This window comes from Amblyomma maculatum, chromosome 1 (assembly GCF_055883805.1).
Source record: "Amblyomma maculatum isolate TAMU_Amacu chromosome 1, ASM5588380v1, whole genome shotgun sequence".
In the NCBI taxonomy this organism is placed as follows: domain Eukaryota; kingdom Metazoa; phylum Arthropoda; class Arachnida; order Ixodida; family Ixodidae; genus Amblyomma; species Amblyomma maculatum.
In genome coordinates, this window is record NC_139344.1 from 272,533,496 (window position 1) to 272,556,391 (window position 22,896).

A 22,896-nucleotide genomic window follows, 5' to 3' on the forward strand; every position below is an offset into this window, starting at 1 on the left:
CTCATTTTCGGAAGGTGTATCCTTTCGAGCATCTACAGTAAAATTATTAACGCTGAATTCGGTCGGGAAATGCGATAAAATCGGCTTTCAAAACGCCACGGCAGCGACGAAATGGCCCCGAAAAGAGAGACTTTGTTCGAGCTTCCCGCGCGCGCCGCCGGCGTTGCAGCCGGCCGATCGCCGCCATCTTGGGCTTGTTTTGAAGCTGGTTTCTTTGTGCGCAATTTGAGCTATCTCAAAATGGCGTCGCTCAAGCCGAGCGGCGGTTCGGGCCGGTTTCTCGAAGGCCGTTTTCGGGTCGCTGATTAGGTCGCGCGCGAAGCGCGCGCGCCGTTCTGCGCCTCCCATTGGCTGGTGTGACCGTCTACGTCATTTTTTTTTTTCTTTCTCTTGCGTTCGCCGCTGTGGCTGTCGCTTCGTGCGCGTCTGTTTTTGCGCTCGTGTTTCTCTACACGCCGTGTTTCCGCCTTGTGCCGGGAGTTTCTCTTTGCGATCGAGATGCCGGGAGACAGTCGATTGAAACCGAGCACGCAACGAGCTTTTGGAAGTCGGAAGAAACGTCCGTGGAACAAAAAACAGCAGGCAGCGGCCACCAGTGCGTCGCCGGGGCCTGCAGTGCCGGACTCGTTGGATCCGCCGGGTACATCAATCACGCTGCCCGATGACGACACCGCGGGACCAAGTTGCAGCACGAATCGTATCTCGGATCGTGGTACACTTCGTGTTGATGCTGTGTACTATTCGTCGACCGAGCAGGCGCAGCGTGTTGAGCGATCGGTGCAAGCAAAGTCCGTTCTGTCGGAAAAGTCGGCAACCCAGCGCAAGTTTGATCTTCTTGGCGTCAGTGCGGATTACCAGACAGCTGATGCCGGTACCCAATTCGTGATTGTGGACTTGAAGGTTTTGAACAATTTTTTCGCGCAAGCGAAGTGCGGAACCTGCGGCGCAGGAAGTCTGCGTTAGAGCAAGGCAACAGATAAGGAGTACGGCCTTGCTGTAAAGCCTCTGCTTGTCTGTGAAAACTGCGATTTCGAACAGAAGCAGTTCTCTTCCCCAAAGAATAAGCGAAGCAGTTCTCTTCCCCAACTGTTTGCCTTGGCTCCGGTCCTCACTTTCACCTCAAAAAAAAAAAAAAAAAAAAAAAGTCAACCCCTAATTTCTCGAAAGTAACCTCTATAATTTCATCACACTTACACATTCGACATTTTTTTTTTTTAATGTTTCCTTGGATGGAATAAGACACTTTTTGTTTTGTTTTGTAGGGAAACTGATAGGGAACATCTGAGTCACATCCGTTGTCGAAGATTCTTCCCAATATTTTCTGCACTCAGTGTCAAAACTTCAAATGAGTTTTTCTCAGCTTCATGTTTTTTGGTGACATGACTAGCCTTACGGAACTTTTCATTGGGTTTTTGTGGTGCAATTTTAATAAATCTTATACCGTTGAATTCAGAAAGGTTTGAACTGTGGAGCTATGCTATTATTATATTGCTAAGTTGAACATATCAAATTTATTGAACAATAATGTCAGCTAATTATATTTTCGAATTGTGGGGCATCTACATAATTGAATATTTTTATACTGTGATGTACATCAATGATAATATAAATAGCATAGCTCCACATGGCAGGTCTTTGGCTACAACTACATTTTAATCGGAACGAAAAAATATAGAGGGAAACTGTCCTAACGACCCGTAAGAAATCACCAAATTAGGCTTTGGTTATTTCCCAATAACATTAGAACTAATTGAGATAGAGTAAAACTAATTACATTTTTGAAAACAGGAGGAAGAAATACATATACACACCCAATTTCGTTATTATATCTCTAAAAATAAAAATTTTCATTGCAAGACCAGTGTCTCCCCTTAAATGTTACTGTTCTGTCGGGCTGGAGCTTATAAAACAAAGCCGTCTCATCAGCATTGAATATATCATGTGCCGAGTAGCTTTCTAAGTACTGCTGCAGAGCACCGCTTCGCCACGTGGCACAAGTTTCTGCATCCACTTCTTTGGCTTCTCCAGACAACACCCGGAAGACAAGATTATGTCTGTCTCTAAAGCGGTGAAACCATCCTTCGGAGGCGACAAAATCTTCCACATTCAAGCGCAGGGCGAAATCGGCCGCCTTCGCCATGATAATTGGGCCGCTCAGTGGAATGTCAGCGCTTCTCATTTCTTTCACCCACGTGATCACAGCGGTCTCAATTTCCGGATACTTGGCTAACCGAAGCCTTTTTCTGTTGCTGGCGAAATCTTCGGCTTCATAGGCATCCTCGATGGCCTTCCTATTTCGGACGTACGTCGACAACGTGCTTGGTGGAATCCCGTGCTTTTTCGCGATTTCCACTTTGCTGGCCTTCCGTTCATCCACCTCGCGTAAAATAGCCACTTTCTCCTTCACCGTCTTGGCACAGTATTTCCCACGCGAACACATCTCGCGGACACAAGCTCACAACAAGCGGCGTGCAAAACGAGGGCTCACGAAATGCAACACGAAACCGTGGTCGACAACACTAAAACGTCGTTCCTCGAAGGAGTCGCGGCAGGAAAGACTGTTTAGTACTTGTTCCAGCACCCTAGCGGCGCCCCGATGGTTGTGCCATCTATCGTTCTGCCGTGAAAGCTTCCAACGATGGTTTTTAACAGCGCCGCTTGGCGGCGCGCAGTTCGAATTATGGGTGGCGGCGCCAATTTTTGAGTGAATTAACGAGCTGTTACGCGCATAGACTTCTATGCACTGCGGACCGGACCACGATGACTATTTCGAATTATCCAAAATTTCGAATTAACGAGTTGTGAATTAACGAGCTTTCACTGTAGTATGAACAACTTTAAGCTTTCCTGAACTATTTCCTGTTAATGCGTGTGAATGCATTTATATGCTGATGTGCAGTAAACTGATCAACATAGTGCTTTTAGAATTTTTGTTTACAAGAGACCTTGCTTACAAGAGACATCTTTTTCGGGTCCCTTGAGTGTTTGTTGTAACGAGGTTTTACTATGCACGTGCGATTGCATACTCACTATTTGACTGCACCCTGTGGGAAACTAGATAACAAAGTGCAGTGGCAATGGCCAGCGAGGACTGTGAGTTATGACATTGAATTTAATGCAGCAATATATAGCAATCACAAACTGTCCAATAAAATTACCATATTACCAGACCAAAATTTTTGTTGGGTCCCACATTTTCTCTGTACTTGTTTAATTCAAAAACTCGGTTAGTTTGACATTTGTGCTCATGGCGACTTCAAATTAACAAAGTTCTACCAATTCCCAGGGCGCCTTCCTCTAGCTTACAGAAATAAATTCCACACTTTAGATCGTACAAAGTATACCTTCGGAAGTGTTCCAATTTGGCAGCAGCTGTCATTTCCGTGACTTCTCCCTTGGGGACTTCAGACTCCATCCACACAAAAAATTCGCAGAGTGCCACAGCATCTTTGATCTGTCACATCAAAATGAATTTAAAAAAAAAAAGAAAATCAAAACATTAGGCTTCACACTTCCTACCCACTACCGACATGCCTAAATGTGCAGCTACGATGCTTTACTGGGTTATCAAAAACAAGAAATAAGCTCATAAGGATCTCAGACAGTGCACCTGAAGAAATAGCAATAAGCTAGAACATTACTTATGCCAATTTGTTCTTGGTCAATCTCTCATGCGCAACTGTTTCAGATTAAGCTGAGTAACCCAAATTCAAATGATAGTTTTACTGCCACTCTTTCCCAGCCCTGCAACATTTATTTTAACTAATCTGCATTCCCATCTTTTTATACAGTCGACATACTCACGTGGGCACGTCGCATGCATTCTATCTCGGTCTCATTCTTGATGGCTTTTCTAAGCATCACAGGTGTAGTGGACTCGATTCTTCGTTCCTGCAAACATGGAATTAGGACATTACTGAAGCTTTCTAACAAGAGTTCCTGATGCTTTTTAATGGCACACAACCAGCAATGATCAAGCACATACCAGTATGCTTGCACTTTTCTTTAACAATTCACAACTCACAATATCATGCTAAATGATTATGTTATCGCCTATGTAAAAAAAACAAATGAGAGAAGTATCATTTATTGTGCTTCAGCACATTCGCTCATCGTTGCACCAACACAGCCAGACCACTTAGTGCAAAGGCCCCTTTTAACCAAGCCATACAAACATGGCTCAGTATTAAAAGGGTGGTTTATAACACTGCCACACAGGCATTTCAAAGGCCCTCGAACCAATTGTCTATAGACTCGAAGGCCTTCGAACGCTGCCATACGGACATTTTCAGTGGCCATTGAGTCTATATCTATCAAGTCGACAAAACAGCTTAGAACGCTATCGAGATCTCGAAAGCCTTTGAACGTTGCGCAAGGTTGCTAACGTTGACCCAAGGAGCGCCACGCGCACTCTCGTGTACAGAGCGTCTACGATGCAAAAACATGAACAAGCGTTATTATTTCATATCTTTAGTTTACACAGTAAAATATTAGTGTGCATAATAATTGAAAAATGGCATCGTTCTTGTTTAAGGCACATTATTTTTGTACTCTCTACCACTGTAACCAGCGCCGCCGAGAAAAGCAAAAACAATAAAAAGCACAGCCATATGAATGTCAACGCATTTCAATGAGGAAAAAAAAACAATGCTGTTCTTTAATAACAGCTAAAAATCTTCAGTTACTAAAAAGAGTATGTTTTATTTTGCATTTATAGAAAGATTTTAGTTCTTTAAGCAAAACTGAAAGCAACGATAGCGGCGCCGCAAAAGTTTGTCGCCAAACACCAGAATTATTCTAACAGCCTTCGAGTTTTGCTGCGTAGCAGCGGCACAACTTCTTCGAGTTCATCGTGATTGAGAATCTCGAAGGCTGTCGACTCAATCACCTTTGAGAATGACCGTGTGACAGGGGTATTAGATTCCCATCTCACCCTTCTGTATGAAAGGCATAGCCCAAGTTAGCAGCTCTTTCCAACTAGGTCATGCCATGTGGTCTCGTGATGTCACACAACACAATAATCAGTCATCTACAAATTACCACCTGCCGGGCATGCTCATGATTTTTCAAAGCTACGAGGCTGCAAACCATTGATGCCACCAATTCTGCCAGATAATTATTTCAAAAATAGGGGAACTAATGCGCATGCGTCAGAACGGCAGCAGTAACTTCCTATTACCTTGGGAACTTGGCTGACAACTGCATAGCTTGAACTACTGCTGACCCAAAATTTGCCAGACTGCTGGTTGATCAACAGGGCAAGAAAATCCTTGAACACACGATACGGTCTGATGTCGACAGTGAGGTTCTTCTCATTCCGGTCAGTTGAGAGGTGACGCTGGAGAGTGGCACTAAGCTTGTTTTCATCTATGAAAAGACTGAAAGAAGGCGTGTATGAGGAACCAGACACGAGCAACGACAGTGCCTAGACCTTACTATGCAGAGTCCATGGTGATCACAGCATAGGCAAAAAAGACAGGGTTGTAGTCGATGTCCGAACCCCTTAGATTGAAGAGCCCTGCAAAAAGAAATGAGGGGTTGCACTGACATCAAAGCCAGCACATCACAGCAGCCACTGGACACATACATGCTATCTCATCAAGTGCTGTGAGCACCAGAACAGAGGCAGACTTCTGGCTCATGTCCTGCCGGATGTCTGCTATCTTCTCCTGCCAAAACTTTCCAGTGTAGATGATGGATAGTGAATCGAGAGGACGGCTGGGTGGCGAAGGCCGCTCCTCCCAAATCAAGTCGACCAGGTTCTGTGCAACTGGCACCAGGGAATGGCCTGACACATCCAGCTGATTGCTCAGCTGCTTCCAGGCATCTGGAAGAGTGACCAGCATTGCCACTAGCATACTTGCTCCATTTTTTCATACGCAGCAAAAGCTTACCATAAGGCATGAGAAATGGATCCACGCCTACTCTGCTACCACTTGACAGCACCTGATCAAAAAGAAACAGTTGAAATTAGGGGTGCGTGAACAGTGTTTTTCAAATTGATTCAAATACGAATAAAAGCAATGACATTTTTTTTTACCATTTAGAAAGACTGTAGGTACAAAACAGTATTTCTATTGCTTTTCACTCATTACAAAAAGAAGAGAAAACCACGAGTTTAGTGTGAAGTACCAGGGGCCGCAGAGCACGCAGTAACATTTCTTGTCTGCACAAAACTCAGTGGGTGAATTGATTTATTGATTGAAAACTTTACTGCCACCAATATAGGAGGTTCCCCTACTTCCCCACTCAGGTACTCCCCCCACGCAGTAACTCCCCCACTCAGGTACGCATACCCAAATAGGGGGCTGGGACTCCGCGACTAGAAGCGCGCAAAAATACACCGATTCTTCGCGGCCTCAGCTGCCAGGTGGACGACTTCTTTTTGTGTCTCAAGATTTTCGCTTTATAGAAGGGACTCCCAAGCTTCCCAATCTTGAATGTTGGCCATTGCTCCAGGCAAAAAGGAGCATTGCTAGATTATGCGGTCTAGTGCACCTCTCTGTCCGCAGTGTTTATAGTTTTCGTGTTGTCTGTCTTCTATTTTTAAGTGGTGCAGCCATACTGGCTTGGGGTAATTTCCGGCCAAGACAGGCACTCTACTTCAAAAGCCTTCTTAAACCGCAAAATACATTGACAATGTCTAATAAGTAGGGGTGTATGAATACTTAAATTTTTAATACAAATCTAAGATGAATGTGAAGAGTCTTCGAATATCGAATATCTATTCTGTATGACCCTAATTTCAGAAAAAGACAAATAGGTCATTTTTATCTTATATTGTATAGCCTTCACAACGAAATTCTACTATGTTGAACCTTGTTATAACAAACACTGTTAAGCAAAATATCAGTTTTAGCGATGCAAAACACTGGTTGGTCACGCTCCATTTCAGTGACATTCTTTTATAAAGAAACTTGCCCAATTTTACAAGATGCTAAACAAACTAGCCCGGCAACATGCTTTACTGAAAATGCAAGATCCATCGCAATATCGCCTGCATTGAAATATTTCGTTTGTGTGATGCTCAAAACTGGAAAGGTAGCATAAAGCAAAGCAATGCAGATAATGAAAAACAATTCATGAACATTTTTTTTTTTTTAAGTTTAAAAATGTTGCAGAAGTTTTCAGCATCTGATGCAAAAATTATGTATTCAACTGGTTTGTGTAAACTCTAAAAATGGCCAACTGTATGTGACAACAAACGGTTGTGCCACTTGTCCAGCAATCGTCATCATGAAAAAAAGAGCACAGCACATTGTTTGCTCCATGGAGCTGGACAAAACTTGGGAGCAATTGAGGCTCCCAGGCATCTTGTTCGAAGACTTCATTTCGGCCACTGAAACGTTGGCCGTGGTGCCCGAGTTGGCAGATGAGGAAATTGTGGACCACGTCGCGTCACCCGAGAAAGACAGCAGCGGTGATAATGACGACGACAAACTGAGTAAAGTACTGCTGAGATAGAAAAGGCCCCTGTGAAAATTCATTTCCCACACTAACGCATTTGCTCACAGGAAGAAATTCAATGACAATGAAGGCTTCTTGAGAAGCTTTCTTTGGCAACGCTCAAAGACATATGACAGGATGTGGGCAAAGGCAGTGGAAACTTGAAAAAAAAACAAAAAAAAACTATAATGTCAGTCTAGTTTCTCAACACTGTCCCAATGCTGAGATGCAAAGCCTGAAGGTTGGTACACCTTTAAGGGGAGATGCGGGTCGAAAAACAGGTTTTTTCGAAAACGACTGATTTTTTGTTTTTACTTGTTTTGTCAAGTTTAGTATCTCTACTTTCATGAAAATAAAAATCAAAGCAGAGTTTAAACAGTAAATGGGCTGAAATTACATTTAAAGAGCACACGGTGGCGGTTAAATGACCGAAAGTATGCTATCTTCGAGCGTCCCGCGGTCAGCATAGCGCAGTTGATCACCGTTGCGGATCACGTGAGGAGATCAGCCACGCCGCATCCTCCCAATCACCACAGTTGCCCGGCGTCTAAAACGCAAGCAATAATAAAAAAAAGCATGCGTACGCCGCGTTTTTCGAGCGCTGCGATTGGTTTTTAAATCACGTGGTACGAATCGGGCATCGCCATTGGCCGCCGCGTGTATGCATGTGGTGAAGTCCGCTTGCTGGCTCCATGCTACGTCGAGGTGCGTTTCAGAGTGACGATCGTTCGGCAACTTTGTCTTCGTCATGAATGAAGCACAATCGAACCAGCGCAGTCATCGAGGAATGAAATACCGTTCTGTTCACAAATATAGAGAATGTCGACGAAAATCGAAGGCAAAGGCTCGTCCAGTGGCAACTCGACCCCAGCAGTTAGGCCTAGCGGAACCGACGCTGATCCCTTTAGCTTTTCAAATGCCTCCGGGGAATTTGAAGCGGCGTTAGAGTATGCGAGTGCCTCGGAAAAAAAAAAAAATTAGGCATTTCTAAGGTGAGGAAAGAGCCTGCGATGAGGTGTCATCTGTCATTACTGATTTGACAGCGCTGAACGTTCTTGCGAGCGGCGCGATTTGCCCAACTTGGCAGCGTTCAGGACTTCCCGTGTCCGGAAACCGGCCGCGAAGCGTAGACTCGCTTCGTTCCTTGAACTACTCTGTGAGAACTCTACCTGCCCACAAAGTGTCCTTTCCACAACATACTCATCGTGGCAAGTTGCGGCGTGCAGGGATGCAAGCCGAGATTATGACAGCGGGAGCTCGCGTGAAAGCTTCATCGTCAACGTCAAAGCTGCTGTAGCAGCCCGTTCTATAGGAATTGGATACGAGCAGCTAGTGCGATTTTCCTCAATTATTGGACTCCACAAGCCAGTGCATCATAGCTTGGCACATCCAGAGAAATAAGGCGGAAACAAATGTCCTTGAAGCTGACTGCGGAAGAGAGAGCAAATCGCCGCACACTGAAGAAAAAAAAAAGCAAGTGTCAGAGTTCACTTGCAAGGGTCGTGAGGGAGTGACATATGCTGCAGGAAGTTTTAGTGCCAGTAGTTGCTTTATGGACAATTTTCTTCTTTTGTTTCAAAGTTTGATAGGAATTGAAGCCCTCTTTTTTAAATAAACATGCAATTTTAACTTCAAATGTGTTTTTCTCAAAATGCAATTTTTGGCAATTTTCAGAGTTTGCCCTTCTTGTTTTTGGTACTTCTGATGCTCATATCTGAATGAAATTTTGCACACATTTTCTCTGAAGTATGAGGAGTGCTGTTATCTCTTTCAGGAATAAATACTGATCAAATATTTACAAATAAAAAATAATTACCACATGGTGGTATCTTGAAGATGTAGACTTGCCAGATTAAAATTTTTGACGTCATTAGCATATTTTATATATACATTATTATTAGTTTTTGGCACTCTACAGTGCATAATATGGATCAAAATGAGCCATCGATGATGTGTGTTTATGGAAGTTTAGTATGACAAAACGGGGGGGGGGGGGGGGGGGGGGGGCAAAAGGGTGTGTATTTTGCACATTGTCACTGAACAGAAAGAAAACTATGCAACTTAGAATAAAAAACTAATTGCAGATTTGAAATCAGCATAAAAAACTGAATTAATACCCTAAGTTTTATACCTCTAAGTCAAATATTAAAGAAAAAGTGTCTACGAGTAGCATCTCCCCTTAATCGACAGTTGCGTCATCACTTCATTAAATGCCAGTGCAAAACAACTTGGCATAGTAAAACCTCTTTGATGTGCTTTTTAAATATTGCGGGGGGAAAAACATATTATCCGGAAAAACCTAAACCACCCAACTTTAAAATATATAACTCTCGAATGAGGTAGAATAGCAATTATTCAAGCTTATGTTCATAAAAATGTCATAGCATTTCTTGGCATAAAGTATGAACAGTACCTATTTTTAGTTCACATTTGTATAACTTTTAGTGCCAAGAAGATTTTAGCAACGCATCTGGTTCGGTGACAATAGTGAGCTGGGATCTTCCACGAGTTTTGAAAGGGTTACTCTAGTTCACAATGAACCTTACTCAACTTCACATAAGAAACCAGCAGCAGCCATGTCCTACCCTAGCCTACTCATTTTTAACTTCAGCTCAGATCTTTTAAAAAGCCACTGAGGACAATTCAACCCATTTTTTATTCTTGGTAGACGCTAGTGCGTGCAAGAACCAAATTCTTGTTTGCAGAGTGAGTAATTAAAATAGGCTACGAGTTAGATACATTCAAATTCAGTAAACTCCCATCATGATGAACTCTGTCAAGACGAGTTTTTGAATAAAATGAACAATGTAAGACCATTTGCTTAGTTTCCGATAGGAGCCAAAGTTAAAAAAAAAAAAAAGAATTCACCTGAACCGTTTTAGATGTACTGTACATCAGTCAACATTAAAGTGACCCTGCACACCAGTACAACTGACAAAAACATGCCCAGAAATTGTGGTTGAAATGAAAAGATCTCTAAAATTTGAATAGAAACAGTAACAAAGATAGTTATTTTATTATGGCACTGAAAATTGCATAAAACAAACTGATGAAACACCATACAGTGAAACCACGTCAGTTTGGTGAACCCTGCAATAATGAAAACTGCAAGTATGAATTTTTCAATGGTTCAAAATATTCAGGAAGCCCCAGCCAATTTTCATAAGGTCCAAGATTTCTCTCAAAAAGGAAATTGTGCCAGACATCAGTCCCACTACAATGAAGGTCTCTGAAGCAGTATTCTTCATGAGTAAGCCACAACAGCAAAGTAAAAAACACTGGCATGTGTTTTGCACCTTCAATATTTCACACACTTCCATGATGCCAACAAGTGCATTTAAAGGTGCAGCCATCTCAGTTTACAAATTGCTGATTGTGATTGCAAACGTCATTTCAAAAAAAAAAAAAAAAAGAAAAGAAAAAGGACTTGTAAAGAAGATCACCTGGCGCCAATGCGCCAGCACGATACGCGAGCACCAGCTGTTCGCGCCAGCATCTATCCGCAAGTCTCGACCTAGCCCTAACAAACGAGCTCGCTTTACAATAAAGCTCGTTATAATCTTGGTGGAGGTGCGCCAGGTCATCATCTTTTTTACAGACTACTAAATTGAATAAGTAAACCACTTTTTTTTTTTTTTTTTTTTTTTAAAGAAAAGTCGGTGTCAGTTTGTGGACAGCAGGGGTGCAAAGCTGAAGTAAGATTTAGAGCAATTTTTGGAGGTCACACACACAAATCTGCCTTTTGGAGCACAAATTCAAATTTCTGAGGTGTTTAATGAGGAAGAAACTTTACTTCGGCACACATACACACACACAAAAAAAGGGCAAAATAAATATTTGACTGTAGCAATGAAAACCACAGGAAATCTAGCAAGGATCACCTATCACTGGCACTTGGTAGATTTCCTTTAGCAATCCGGCCTGCACTCATTATTTGTAAATAAGCATTGTATACTGCAAGGTGCGGTATTGCAATAAAAAAATACGAGCCATTTAACCAGTCATTTTTGCAAACTTCGGGGGTCAAATACAACATGAAAAAAGCTAGAGAATTTGCATTTTCTTTTTCTGCATCAAATGTAGCTTGACAATCTTAATCAGAGGATCTTAGCTTGCTTGCAAGACTCGTAAAACAATGTTTTACTGTCCATGAAATTTACAGCTTGCAACGCGCGAGGACAGCTCCAGAAGAGCCCAATTCGAAGCCAGCCATGATTGCAATCAGCCAGTGACCTAAAGTGAACGCAGTACAGAAACAAAACAAAAAGCAAAAGGTCGATTTAAAACTGACTGTGGTTTTGACTTGGTCTATATTTTGCCTAAGAGGAGGTGGCCTATGACTCGGAATATCAGGCTATGTGTTTCACGCATAAAGCAGACGTTATAATAGTATTTCGCTGTTCCAGCCACCGTAAACAATATTCTGGATCCATGTAGCTGCTGCAACGATGCACACATCACAAAAGTGGCATTTTGAAAGTTAGTACGCCGATTTACTAACATGCTGACCCTTGGAATACTGGCATATATTTGCACAATCGTCATCACATCGAATCATTCCACATTTTCCTTTATGTTGACTATGTACACGTCCTTGGACATAGTAAAGGCAACCATGGAAGGCTGAAACACTGTGGCACCAAGCTCTGTAAGGTCATAAACCAAAACTAAATTAATAGAATTATACCAAATTTACCTTGCAGAGCCACTCTCCTTGAGATGGTGTCCCTGGTATGCCTGCAAAAATGATAAGCATACATCTCACTGCCCTTATAAATGATAGGCTGCTTCCAGTGACAGCAAGGATGTGCTTGTGACAATTCAGAGGACCCTTAGCTGACAACAGTGCAGTACTTTCAGGCTTAATTTACACTTGGATTAATTTACATCGTGGGGTTCTTTGATGCCCATTGGGCATTCCTGTATTTTTGCCTCCATTAAATGCCAGGGCCATGATTAAACCTACCACTTTCAGATAAGAAGCCGAATAACAAAGCTACCATGGCAGTATATTAGTAACTGCACTGCTAAGGTTTAAAAGTCAAAAGCTGCACTTTACATGTGAGAGTGCTAAGTCTTCTTCAATGCAATGGTTAAATTTAAGACTTCAATTTTGCGCCTGTAAACACAACTGTAAGTGTAATCCACTGAATTCTGATATCCGTTTTAAAAGCGACAATCAAATTTAACATTTAAAATTATGCAATCCTTACAATACTTTGTAGCTAAATTAAAACTGCCTTTCGGCGTAAAATACCTACTTGAAAACAACTCTGCAAGTGCATATAAAAACCACTTCTCCATAAACATGTACCTACTTTAATGGGAACACAATTGACACTTTCTCTGGACTATACACCTTTCCACTAGTAAAGAGGAAGTTGAAACGCCTCCTCTGCAGCCTGCTGCAAAGGTGGATCTGTTGCTGCTTCCACCCTGCTAGCAGCTAACAATATAGAGATGCCCAATGACCACTTATGGGAAGGGTATATACTCAATAACAAAATATACTATGGCCTCAGTAAATATATACTGGACCCACGACCAAATTAACATCAAGTGCATGAGCTGTTTGCCAGCACCCAAACACGAAACCATTTGTGAGTGAAAGGAATTTTTAAAATGAAAATTTAAGTGCACCTTTATACACTGCCACCAGTTTTAAGCGGTACAGGAATTTTAAAACTATTCCTGTTATTTGGTGTCCTAATTAATGAAACTGTGTCAGATTCAATTTCCTGCTCTAATTTCAAATATGTAACCATTTTTGCACTGCACCAATTATTTCTCAACATACAAGCTGTTTCAGCAAACACTTTAAAAATTCCTAAATACAGGGAGTTGAAAACAATATTTTCAGGGAGAAATTGTCAGCATCATCGTAAATATAATTTACTGCAAAAATGTATATCTATACAGATAACTCACTAACTTTCCAGCTAACACAGTTGAGGGCTAGTTCCAAAGAAGAGTTCGAAGCCATGAACAGAATGATGCCACGTCAGTTTTTGAAATGAAGGAAAGCTCACTTTCTAAAGCCCATCATGAGGAAACAGCAACAAGACAAACCAAGTGCATTAAACTCACAGGAAGCTCGGTGGAAATGTAACATCCACCGAGTGTCGAATTCAAAACACGTGCACCTATTGTGCAACGTCATCTACTCTTTTGCTTCGCCACTTTGTGCAAGGAATAGAACTGCCATTGCCAAATGCATGGTCGTTTTTGAGAGCAATAGAACAAGAAAAACTTGTGACAAGGCTAAGTAGAGCGGCCAGCTTGAATTTGGTGCTACTGTCACAGCAACAAATTATGCTGGAGCCTAATGCACTCAGTTTCGCTTTGGAGCAAGAAAAAAGACCGGATTTCCACACATTGCAAGGCTTAACAAAATTAGTTTTGTTAAGCCCAAAAACCTGCCCCCCTTCTTAATGAAGCAGAGATCCCTAGACACATCAGAAAAGTATTTATGGCTTTTATTTAATGTTGTAACCAAATTCTTCAAAAATGTTAGCAATGCAATAAAAAAAACAATAGTGCTGTTAGATTTGACCAGAAACACAACCGCTTTCCATTTCACTACTCACATGGCAATCACTAGGTGCTATGCAAACTGAGCACCCTTAAGCTTTTGCCATTCTGAGTGTAGCATTTAATGTACTTTTCTTGTCAGCTGGAACAAACACACTTTACTGACAGGAGCAATGATATTTCGGAAGTATGTCAGTAAATACACCAAACTGTTAAGCCCGGTTCACACTGCGGGAACACAACAGCGGCATGGATAAAACATGTCCGCCCGTCAAGCCGGAGACTTGTTTCCTAAGACACTTGTTTCCAAGCAGCTTGTCACACTGAACAAGCAGCTGAGAAACAAGGCAGGTTGCCGGGGTGTTACGTCAGTGTGACAGACTTAGGCAACGAAAACTAAATGCAAACCGCAGTCGTCGGCAGTGTTTGACTTGTTCGCTGGCCGAGCGAAAATCCCGGCTACGACTCACCACCCCCGCCCTTAAGTGTGATTGATCGTTTAATGGTTTTCCAGCTCGCAAACAGCACTTGGAAGAAAAAAAAAAAATAGGCTCCCCTTCGTCACTTTGTTTTCTCCCATCTTGAACGCAATCGGGCAGTGGGCCACAATTGAAACCAGCTGTGGTGTAGCCGCCCTGGCTCCCTTCCGTACTTCCGGACAGTTCGTGTCGAATCAATGCGACAGGGTAGCCGACATTACGCGAACACGCTGTCGCCAGACAGAGTCGATCAAATGTTTCCGCAGTCTGAACCGGGCTTTATGAAATAAGCTAATGAACATCTGGGCCCGAAAAAGCTGTTTTATGAGCAAGGATCCGCAACCCTAGTCCAAGATTGCTAGTGATTTCTTGCACTCATCCCCGACTGTCTTTTATGCTGCTCACACGTGAAAGTGGAAAGATGGGAGCTACTGGCCACACTTCATTCCTGCCATTAACCGCAAGCGAGTATTGAAAAGAAAAAAAGCATACTGCACAACAGACTGTGCATAATATAAAAAAGAACCGAACAAGGGTAAATAGGGTACGCCTCAGGTCGCAGATGAGCCAACGTTTCGACAAGTGGACTTGTCTTCGTCTTCATCTGCCCAGACGAAGAAAAGTCCACTTGTCGAAACGTTGGCTCATCTGCGACCTGAGGCTTACCCTATTTACCCTTGTTCGGTTCTTCTTTTTTATACCGTGCAAACCATCTTCTTCCTTTCGTTCTACCTGTGCATAATAATAATACACAGGTATAGCCATGTCAAACAGGTCCAGCAGTCTGTTGCAAATATGCGACCCAATCTGCACAACACTGCAGCAACAAAACACAGAAATTCTTAGAAGCACCACGCACCCAGAAATAGACCATCATACCCACCATCTTTCATGAGGACCCAATTGGAGTCCAGCTGCTGTTCTGCTTGCAGGAAATATCGACCGTCGGTCCAGAGTGCGGCATGATCCTCGGTTACAATAGCTGTGCCTGTACACCAAGTACAGAACCATTTTACACTTAAAACACAGCAGGTTAGCTACTTAACCATGTGGCATTAAAAAAAACTAACCCCCTCCCCATGCCAGACAATATAGGCTGCAACAACCTACCAGCACTTCCAGTAAATCCAGTGAGAAAAGCTCTTCGTTTATCACAAGGTGCAATGTATTCACTCTGGAAACACAACAAAAAAAAAAAGCACATGAAGCTTCACAAAGAAAGCACCACTATTAAATAAGATGCGCCAGAAGTTGCACTTAAATGCCATTGTAAGCAAGTTACATGTGTCACCAATCTAGCTTTAATCTGTTCACTGAGCCTCAACATTATCTGCTTTTGGTATTGACAAGAAACTGGAAGAGACCAAAAATTCCTTTGCACCTCAAGTACAACAATGCACCACTACACACAAGAAACATACAAACACCAGAGAAACATTTCACAGCTACTCCAAGTATAGTGCACACAACCCTGGTCTCAACCTCTGTTCAAACATACCACGTTCCTGCCAGCTTCAATCCAGCAACAGCACACAATAATGACACAACTAGTCAACCAATAATTCATCACTGAAGCTTGCGGTCATTTATGTTAATGAGCTTGGGCTCTCTATCCTAACACACCACTTATCTCTTCGTATAGGTCCCATCACGTGTGGGCCGCAAACTAAGAGCAGCACCACAGCAGCAGGACTGCTCTTAGTTTTAGGCCTGTGTGGCTGGACGGACAAACAGTTTTCGAGGCCCACCAAGGGCTCTATGGTCAAGTGAAGCAACATGCAAAATGTAAAATTTGTGTTGAATACTTTTCCATGGACTGGTCACACCAAAAAGTGATAGAGCTTAAAGACAGAAGATGCCTTGTCACTAAACCACTCATAAGCCATGAGTGGCCAAATGCAATGGCAGTTAATGAACAGTCCAACAGCAATAGTTAAAATTGGGCAATATTGCCAAGAAATTTCAGTAACAGACGAACAAACGAAAAGACAAGCTGCACTGTAAGAACAGTGCAACTTGCTTGAAGAGAATCCATGCCCCTTTTACTGCACACCTTGAACTTTTAGGTTTCAAAAAACTAGCATAGCAAAGTTGAAAACAACACTAGTTTTCTGCACTGGAAAGCTCCATTAGAAATTAGCACATGTGTAGCTGCAGTCTCTGACCTTGCAATGACACATTCACACTTCGAAAATGTTACAAAAGCGTGCATGTTATGGTAGCAAACCTGATGGGCATCTCCAGATGGTACTATGTAGGCCTGAATCGTTTCGCTGACGTAAGTCGTATTTTTCATGAGCGCTCGCAGGCGTTTGAGCAAGGTTCCCGTGTTTCGTAATGCCATGTCTAGTGGTTCTGAGGTGGAGGGCTCATCCGCTGCTGCAAAATCAATCACATAAAGAACGAGACCTAAAACCTAGAGCACACCCCAAGAGACAAAACTTGTGCATCAATGTACAGAAGCACCATAACACAAAATTCTAGATAGAGACAGGGATCACACGCATACATGTGTGCACCAGAATTGAAACACCAAAGTGGACTTGCTCTCTGAAGCCAAGTTGAAATAAAATGAGAGAAAATAATGTCTGCACGCACACGCACACAAACACAAGCAAGCACTGAGAGGAACATTCCAGCACTATCACAAAATTCTAATCAGTCCAAACCAAACTTTCTGAATATTCTAGAGCAAATAAATTATAGACATGTATATGTATATATATATATATATACACACAAACGCACTACCTACTTTCACACCCTATTTCTAGCAAGCACATTGCCCAATAGCCTGCACTAAGAGCTAATTCAAAACATGCTTGCAGCATGTAATTAGAGAAAATATTGTGCAGCAAAGGTTGTTGAAGATAAAGAAGCCTAACAAAATACTGCATGACAGCACATATTTCCCTGTTTAGGACTTCAGCCTGCCCCAAAACACTGGAATGCTAGGCTTTCAAACCTGCTCCTCACACACTAGAAAGGAACTCAAAAGCATTCACTTCTTGCACTGCAGCACTAAAATCAACTACATGGATGCAACATGCACAGGTACCAAAAAAAGGAGGTAAAACACAGCACAGATAAAGTCACAAGTACAGAAATACAATCAGGCATATTCATACCTCTCAATGTGAAACTAACAAAATAAAAGGGCAAGCACAATGTCCCCACATAGCAAGCAAAACTTTGCACCTAAAATCAGATGTACATAATCGTAGCTTTATCAAAATGAATAACTAACTATTCAGGAAACTTCAGGCTCTACAGCACTTAAAAGAGAGCACACACTGCAATATCATTAAAGAAGAACATTATACAATTTTGCACTTCACTCCCATCTAGGTCCAATTTTTTGCAGGAAACACTTGTCTGATGGTATACATTCCTATTTTACAAAAAACGCTTCCAAAACAACTTTCATGAAAGCATGTCTGTTGCCACCATCAAGCAATACCGAGATATCTCTAAGCCTCCCTGAAAGTTGGCTAGCTTGTTTTTAATATTTACGAAGCGCCCTCATACAAAGAGACAGCGTTCAGCCTCCGAGCACACAGCTTGCAAGTTCTCATCCAGAAATAACCTCCCCTCCCTGTTGCCAAGAAAGTAAAATACTGAAGCATAGCAAACAAATGCCAGAGCATTCCCCTTTTTACTGGGCAGTGGCCAGACATACTCACCAGAATGCATTTTCGTATTCATCTATTTTCAAGCTCATAACTAGCTCCAAAAAAAACAGGCATGAATATATCACCTAACAAACAGATCTTTTTACAGATCATCATCACAAACTTCACTGCTAGAAATAGGCAAAATAGACATAAACTGCAAAATTACAAAATTTTGCCCTTAAAAGTAACTGCTACGTGTTCACTGAAGGAAAAAAAAACAATGCGATGGCATGCAACAATCTGTCACACATCTAAGAGTTCCAAATCAATTATTACTTTAAGGTCAAATTCGGCAAGGTATACAGTTTTCTGAATGCATGCAGAATACACACACAGGCCACCAGTGTTTGACAACATTGAAACAATAAATGACGGTGTACAGCAGCGCCCCACACACGTACCCGCACTGTAGGCCCTATGGGGAGGACACTGGCAAGAGCGTGCGTGCAAGCAGCGCAGCACTGGCAGGCGAGGACGACTAGGGGAGCGGCGGCATTCCACGGCATGCAACTAGGGCAGGCAGCAGGCGGCAGCAGACGTACTGTTGGCGTATAGCCAATTGTCTTCTGGACGGAAGTCGCGAAGCTGGAGCAGGGAGGGCACAAGCTGGTGGCGGGGCTTGCAGACGGTGCCCTTAAAGCTGGGGAATGTGGGCATGGCCAGGGCTGCCACCTGGTGGCTAGAGGCCAGGTATTTGAGCGTCTCCGTGAACAGGGTGGGCAGGGTGGTGGCGTCGTCCTGGGCGCGCAGTTTCAAGTCCGACACCACCTGGTCCACCTTGTTCCGCCAGGCGTCCGGAGGGTGGTTGTGCTTGTTGTTGGCCTTCTTTATGCGGCTGTAGACAGTGACGGCCCGACCGGGGCATTGCCGGTCCCGAGCGCAGCGCCAGTACACCGTGCCCTCCTTGCCGTCGCGCACCTTGTTGTAGCGGTGCCCCTCGTACAGCAGCGCTATGCCCCCCCGCTGGGTGGCCACGTACTGGCACTCCATGCTGCAAGGGCCCCCACCTCAGTGCCACCACCACCCCAAGCAAAGCCCCACACAGTGACACATGGTTACAAGCAACAACTTTTTAGTGCCTACGCTTTCTCTTGTGACCTGCCCAAGGATAGTGCTGCTCCTCAGTTCTTGACCAAGCAGCACATGTTACCAAGCGCTTTTCAGTACCAAGCCTCCAGCATAATATTAGTATGTTCAACATTAGTGAAGATGGCAGCAGCAGTAACACTAATAAGCAAGCCCAACTTCAAAACTGCCTTAACACTGAGCAGTGATTAGCACAGCCCCAGATAGGTGAGCTGAGTAAAGTGCCAATCCCTTTGGCATATATGAGATCTCTCTCCTACCCCCTAATAATGCACCACAGCCATCTTGCATGACTCAGTTTCCAATGGACACTTTCTATTGAGAGGACCAACCTCGTGCTTTGAGAGCTAGAGGATAAACTCACCCAGTTTTCTGCCCTGCAGAGTTTGTTTCTAACTGTAGTGATGTGACGTTATTTCATCATCATCAGCTGAAGTATGCCCACTGCAGGGCAAAGGCCTCTCCCATTTTTCTCCAATTAACCCAGTCCTGTGCTAGCTGCATCCATCTGACCCCTGCGAACTCCTTAACCTCATCCACTCACCTAATTTTCTGTCACCCCCCTGCTACGCTTTCCTTCCCTTGGAATCCAATTTGCTACCCTTTGCGACCATCGGTTATCCTCTCTTCACACTACATGTCCTGCCCATGCCCATTTCTTCTTCATTTCAATTAGAATATCAGTAACTTGAGTTAGTTCTCCGATACAATCTGCACACTTCCTATCTCGTAACGTTAAACCCACCATTTTTCGTTCCATAGCTTTTTACGTCGTCCTCAACGTGAGCAGAACCGTTTTCGTCAGCCTCCACGTTTCAGCCCCACAGATGAGTACCGGTGCAATGCAACTATATATACTTTCCTCTTGAGCGATACCGGTAAGCTACTAGTCATATGCGAGTATGTTCCAAATGTGCTCCATCCCAATCTTATTCTCCTAGTTATTTCTCTTTCGTGGTCCGGATCTACAGTTACTACCTGTCCTAAGCAGACATATTCGCCTACCACTTCCAGCACCTAATTTAAACCGCTGTTCCTTTCCCAGGCTGTTCAACGTTACCCGTCTTCTGTATATTACTCTTTAGGCCTACCTTGATGCTTCTCCTCTCTAGATCATTAATCATTCGTCGCAACTATTCCCAAGTTACTTAGCAAGGCGATGTCATCAGCAAATCACAGATTACTGAGATATTCTCCATCAACCTTGACCCCTAACTGCTCCCATTCCATGCCTCTGAATATGTCCTCTAAGTGCGCTGTAAATAGTACTGGGGAGATTGTGTCTCCTTGCCTAACACCTTTATTAGTTGGAATTTTATTCCTTTTTTTTATGCTGAACTGGGAGATATATATATAAAGGTACTATATATATATATATAAAGGAGCCATATATAAAGGTACTGGGAGATCCCAGTACCTTCATATATGGCTCACCTAAATCCTGATTTTGCAATGCCTGCATGACTGCTGAGGTTTTGACTGAGTCAAATGCTATCTCATATTCAATGAATGCCATGTATAGGGGCTGGTTATATACCAAGCACTTTCCTATCACTTGGTTGATGGTACGTGGTTGGTTGGTTGGTTGTTTTGTGGGGTTTAACGTCCCAAAGCAACTTAGGCTATGAGAGACGCTGTAGTGGAGGACTCCGGAAATTTCGACCACCTGGGGTTCTTTAACGTGCACTGACAACGCACAGCACACGGGCACCTTGCTTTTCACCGCCATCGAAAAGCTGCCGCCGAGGCCGGGATTCGATACCGCGTCCTTGGGAACAGTAGTTGAGCGCCGTAACAACTGCGCCACCCCGGCGGGAGGTTGATGGTACGGATGCAATCGATGGTAGAGTACCCTTTCCGAAAACCTGCCTGCCTGACAGAAGTCTAACGTCTTCTTGCCTTTAGTCTTTATTTTACTTATTAGTGATTACCTTAGTAAATACACTGTAAATAATGAATGGTAAGCTGATTGGTCTGTAATTTTTCAAGTCCGTAGCGTCCCCTTTCTTATGAATTACGATGTTAGCATTCTTCCATGATTCCAACACCTTTGATATCATCAGGCACTACGTATACAGGATGGCCAGTTTTTATAGCCCTATATCCCCCCCGTCCTTTAACAAAGCTGTAGTTGCCTGATCCTCCCAAGCTGCTTTCCCCTCTTTTCATAGCTTCTAAAGCTTTCTTAATCTCGTCCTTCGTTACTGGCAGAACGTCTTATTGCGCTTCACTATTGCCAATCTCATTATTGTCCTGAAACCTTCGGCTACTGTATAGGTCAGTATAGAACTCTGCCTTGTCCCTTAGTGCATCTGATTTTTGCCTATGCCCAATTTCCTCTTTATCATTTTCAAGCTACAACTGTTCTTTAGAGCCTGCTTAATTTTCCCCATGTTATACTTCCTTATGTCGGCCACTTTATGCTTATTGATAAGCTTTGATAATCAACCCTTTCGTCTCCTTATACCTGTATCCTCTCTAACTATCCTATCGCCTGCTTCTACGGCGCACTCAGTAACGACATCTCTGAAATTACTGTTCACTGCTGCTAGGCTAAGGACGGCTTCCTTGGTTAGCGCTTAATATCTATTCTACAGCGAGATCCTGAATTCTACTTCTCCTCTTACTGCTAATTCGTTGATTGACTTCTTCCTCACTAATCTGTTCTGTTCCCTCTTCAGACCCAGATTAATTCAAGACCTTACCATCCTATGGTCACTGCATCACATCTTTCTGCTTACCTCTACATCCTGCACAATTCCAGGATCAGAACACCGTATGAAGTCAATTTCATTCTTAGTCTCCACATTAGGACTTTTACATGTCCACTTCTGTTTCTGCCATTTGCTGAAGGAGGTATTCATGATTCCAGCAAAATCAACTAATAACTCCCCCATGCTAATCTTTCACCCTGACTGACTGCCTGGTCTCCAGCTTGCTTTTTGCCTACCTTGGCATTGAAGTCGCCCATCAGTACAGTATACTGTATTTTTACTTTCCCCACTGCAGATTCTACATCCCCGTTGAAGCTTTAGACTCTCTGGTCATCATGACCACATGTCGCGTAGAACTTTACAACCTTCAGTTTATACTGTTTATTAAGCTTAATTACGATGCATGCCATCCTCTCATTACTGCTATAGAACTCATCTATATTACCAGCTATATACTTATTAACAAGGAATCCTACTCCTTGCTCTTGCTTCTCTGGTAAACCTCAACAACATAATGCATGTCCGCCCTTTAGTAGAATACATGCCTCATTTGGCCTCCTAACCTCACTAAGCCCTATGACGTCCCATTTCATATCCTCTAGCTCCTATAACTGCACTGTTAAACTAGCCTCACCAGCTAAGGTTCTAGCATTAAATGGTGCCAGGGTCAGTTTCCAATGTTATTTTTGTTATTTACGCATTGTTATTCATTGCTCTACAATCCGAAAAGCTTTAGGAATCCACCTTGGGCGTACAGGACACACAAAGTATGATGTTAAAGGACTAACAGCTGAACATAAGTGATGATCTGAATGAAGGACTCAGTCACTACTCTTCCTTAACACATATTCTGTCCCAATATGGCTATGCAACTGCCTTTTTCTTCACATTCTTTTGAACATGAATCCATCATATTTGACTGAACTGCAACACAGGCGTTTAGTGCGCTTCAGGCCATCACGTTTA

General features: G+C 43.0%; 1 protein-coding gene across 5 annotated transcripts in view; it reads right to left on the bottom strand.

Annotated features, from left to right (window-relative positions):
* Nucleotides 1-22,896, bottom strand: part of ApepP (Aminopeptidase P) — a 45,503-nt gene that overhangs the window by 20,730 nt on the left and 1,877 nt on the right. The window contains exons 2-12 of one of the 5 annotated variants that reach the window (XM_084591259.1): nucleotides 18,673-19,121; nucleotides 16,684-16,835; nucleotides 15,567-15,630; nucleotides 15,340-15,444; nucleotides 12,143-12,183; nucleotides 5,895-5,946; nucleotides 5,588-5,827; nucleotides 5,437-5,518; nucleotides 5,180-5,378; nucleotides 3,805-3,891; nucleotides 3,345-3,454 (exon numbers count right to left, since the gene is read on the bottom strand). In XM_084591259.1, the coding sequence (XP_084447385.1) occupies nucleotides 3,345-3,454; nucleotides 3,805-3,891; nucleotides 5,180-5,378; nucleotides 5,437-5,518; nucleotides 5,588-5,827; nucleotides 5,895-5,946; nucleotides 12,143-12,183; nucleotides 15,340-15,444; nucleotides 15,567-15,630; nucleotides 16,684-16,835; nucleotides 18,673-19,120 (1,580 nt within the window). In that variant the 5' untranslated portion in view covers nucleotide 19,121. The other 4 variants (XM_084591262.1, XM_084591263.1, XM_084591260.1 and 1 more) reach the window with 4 other exon arrangements.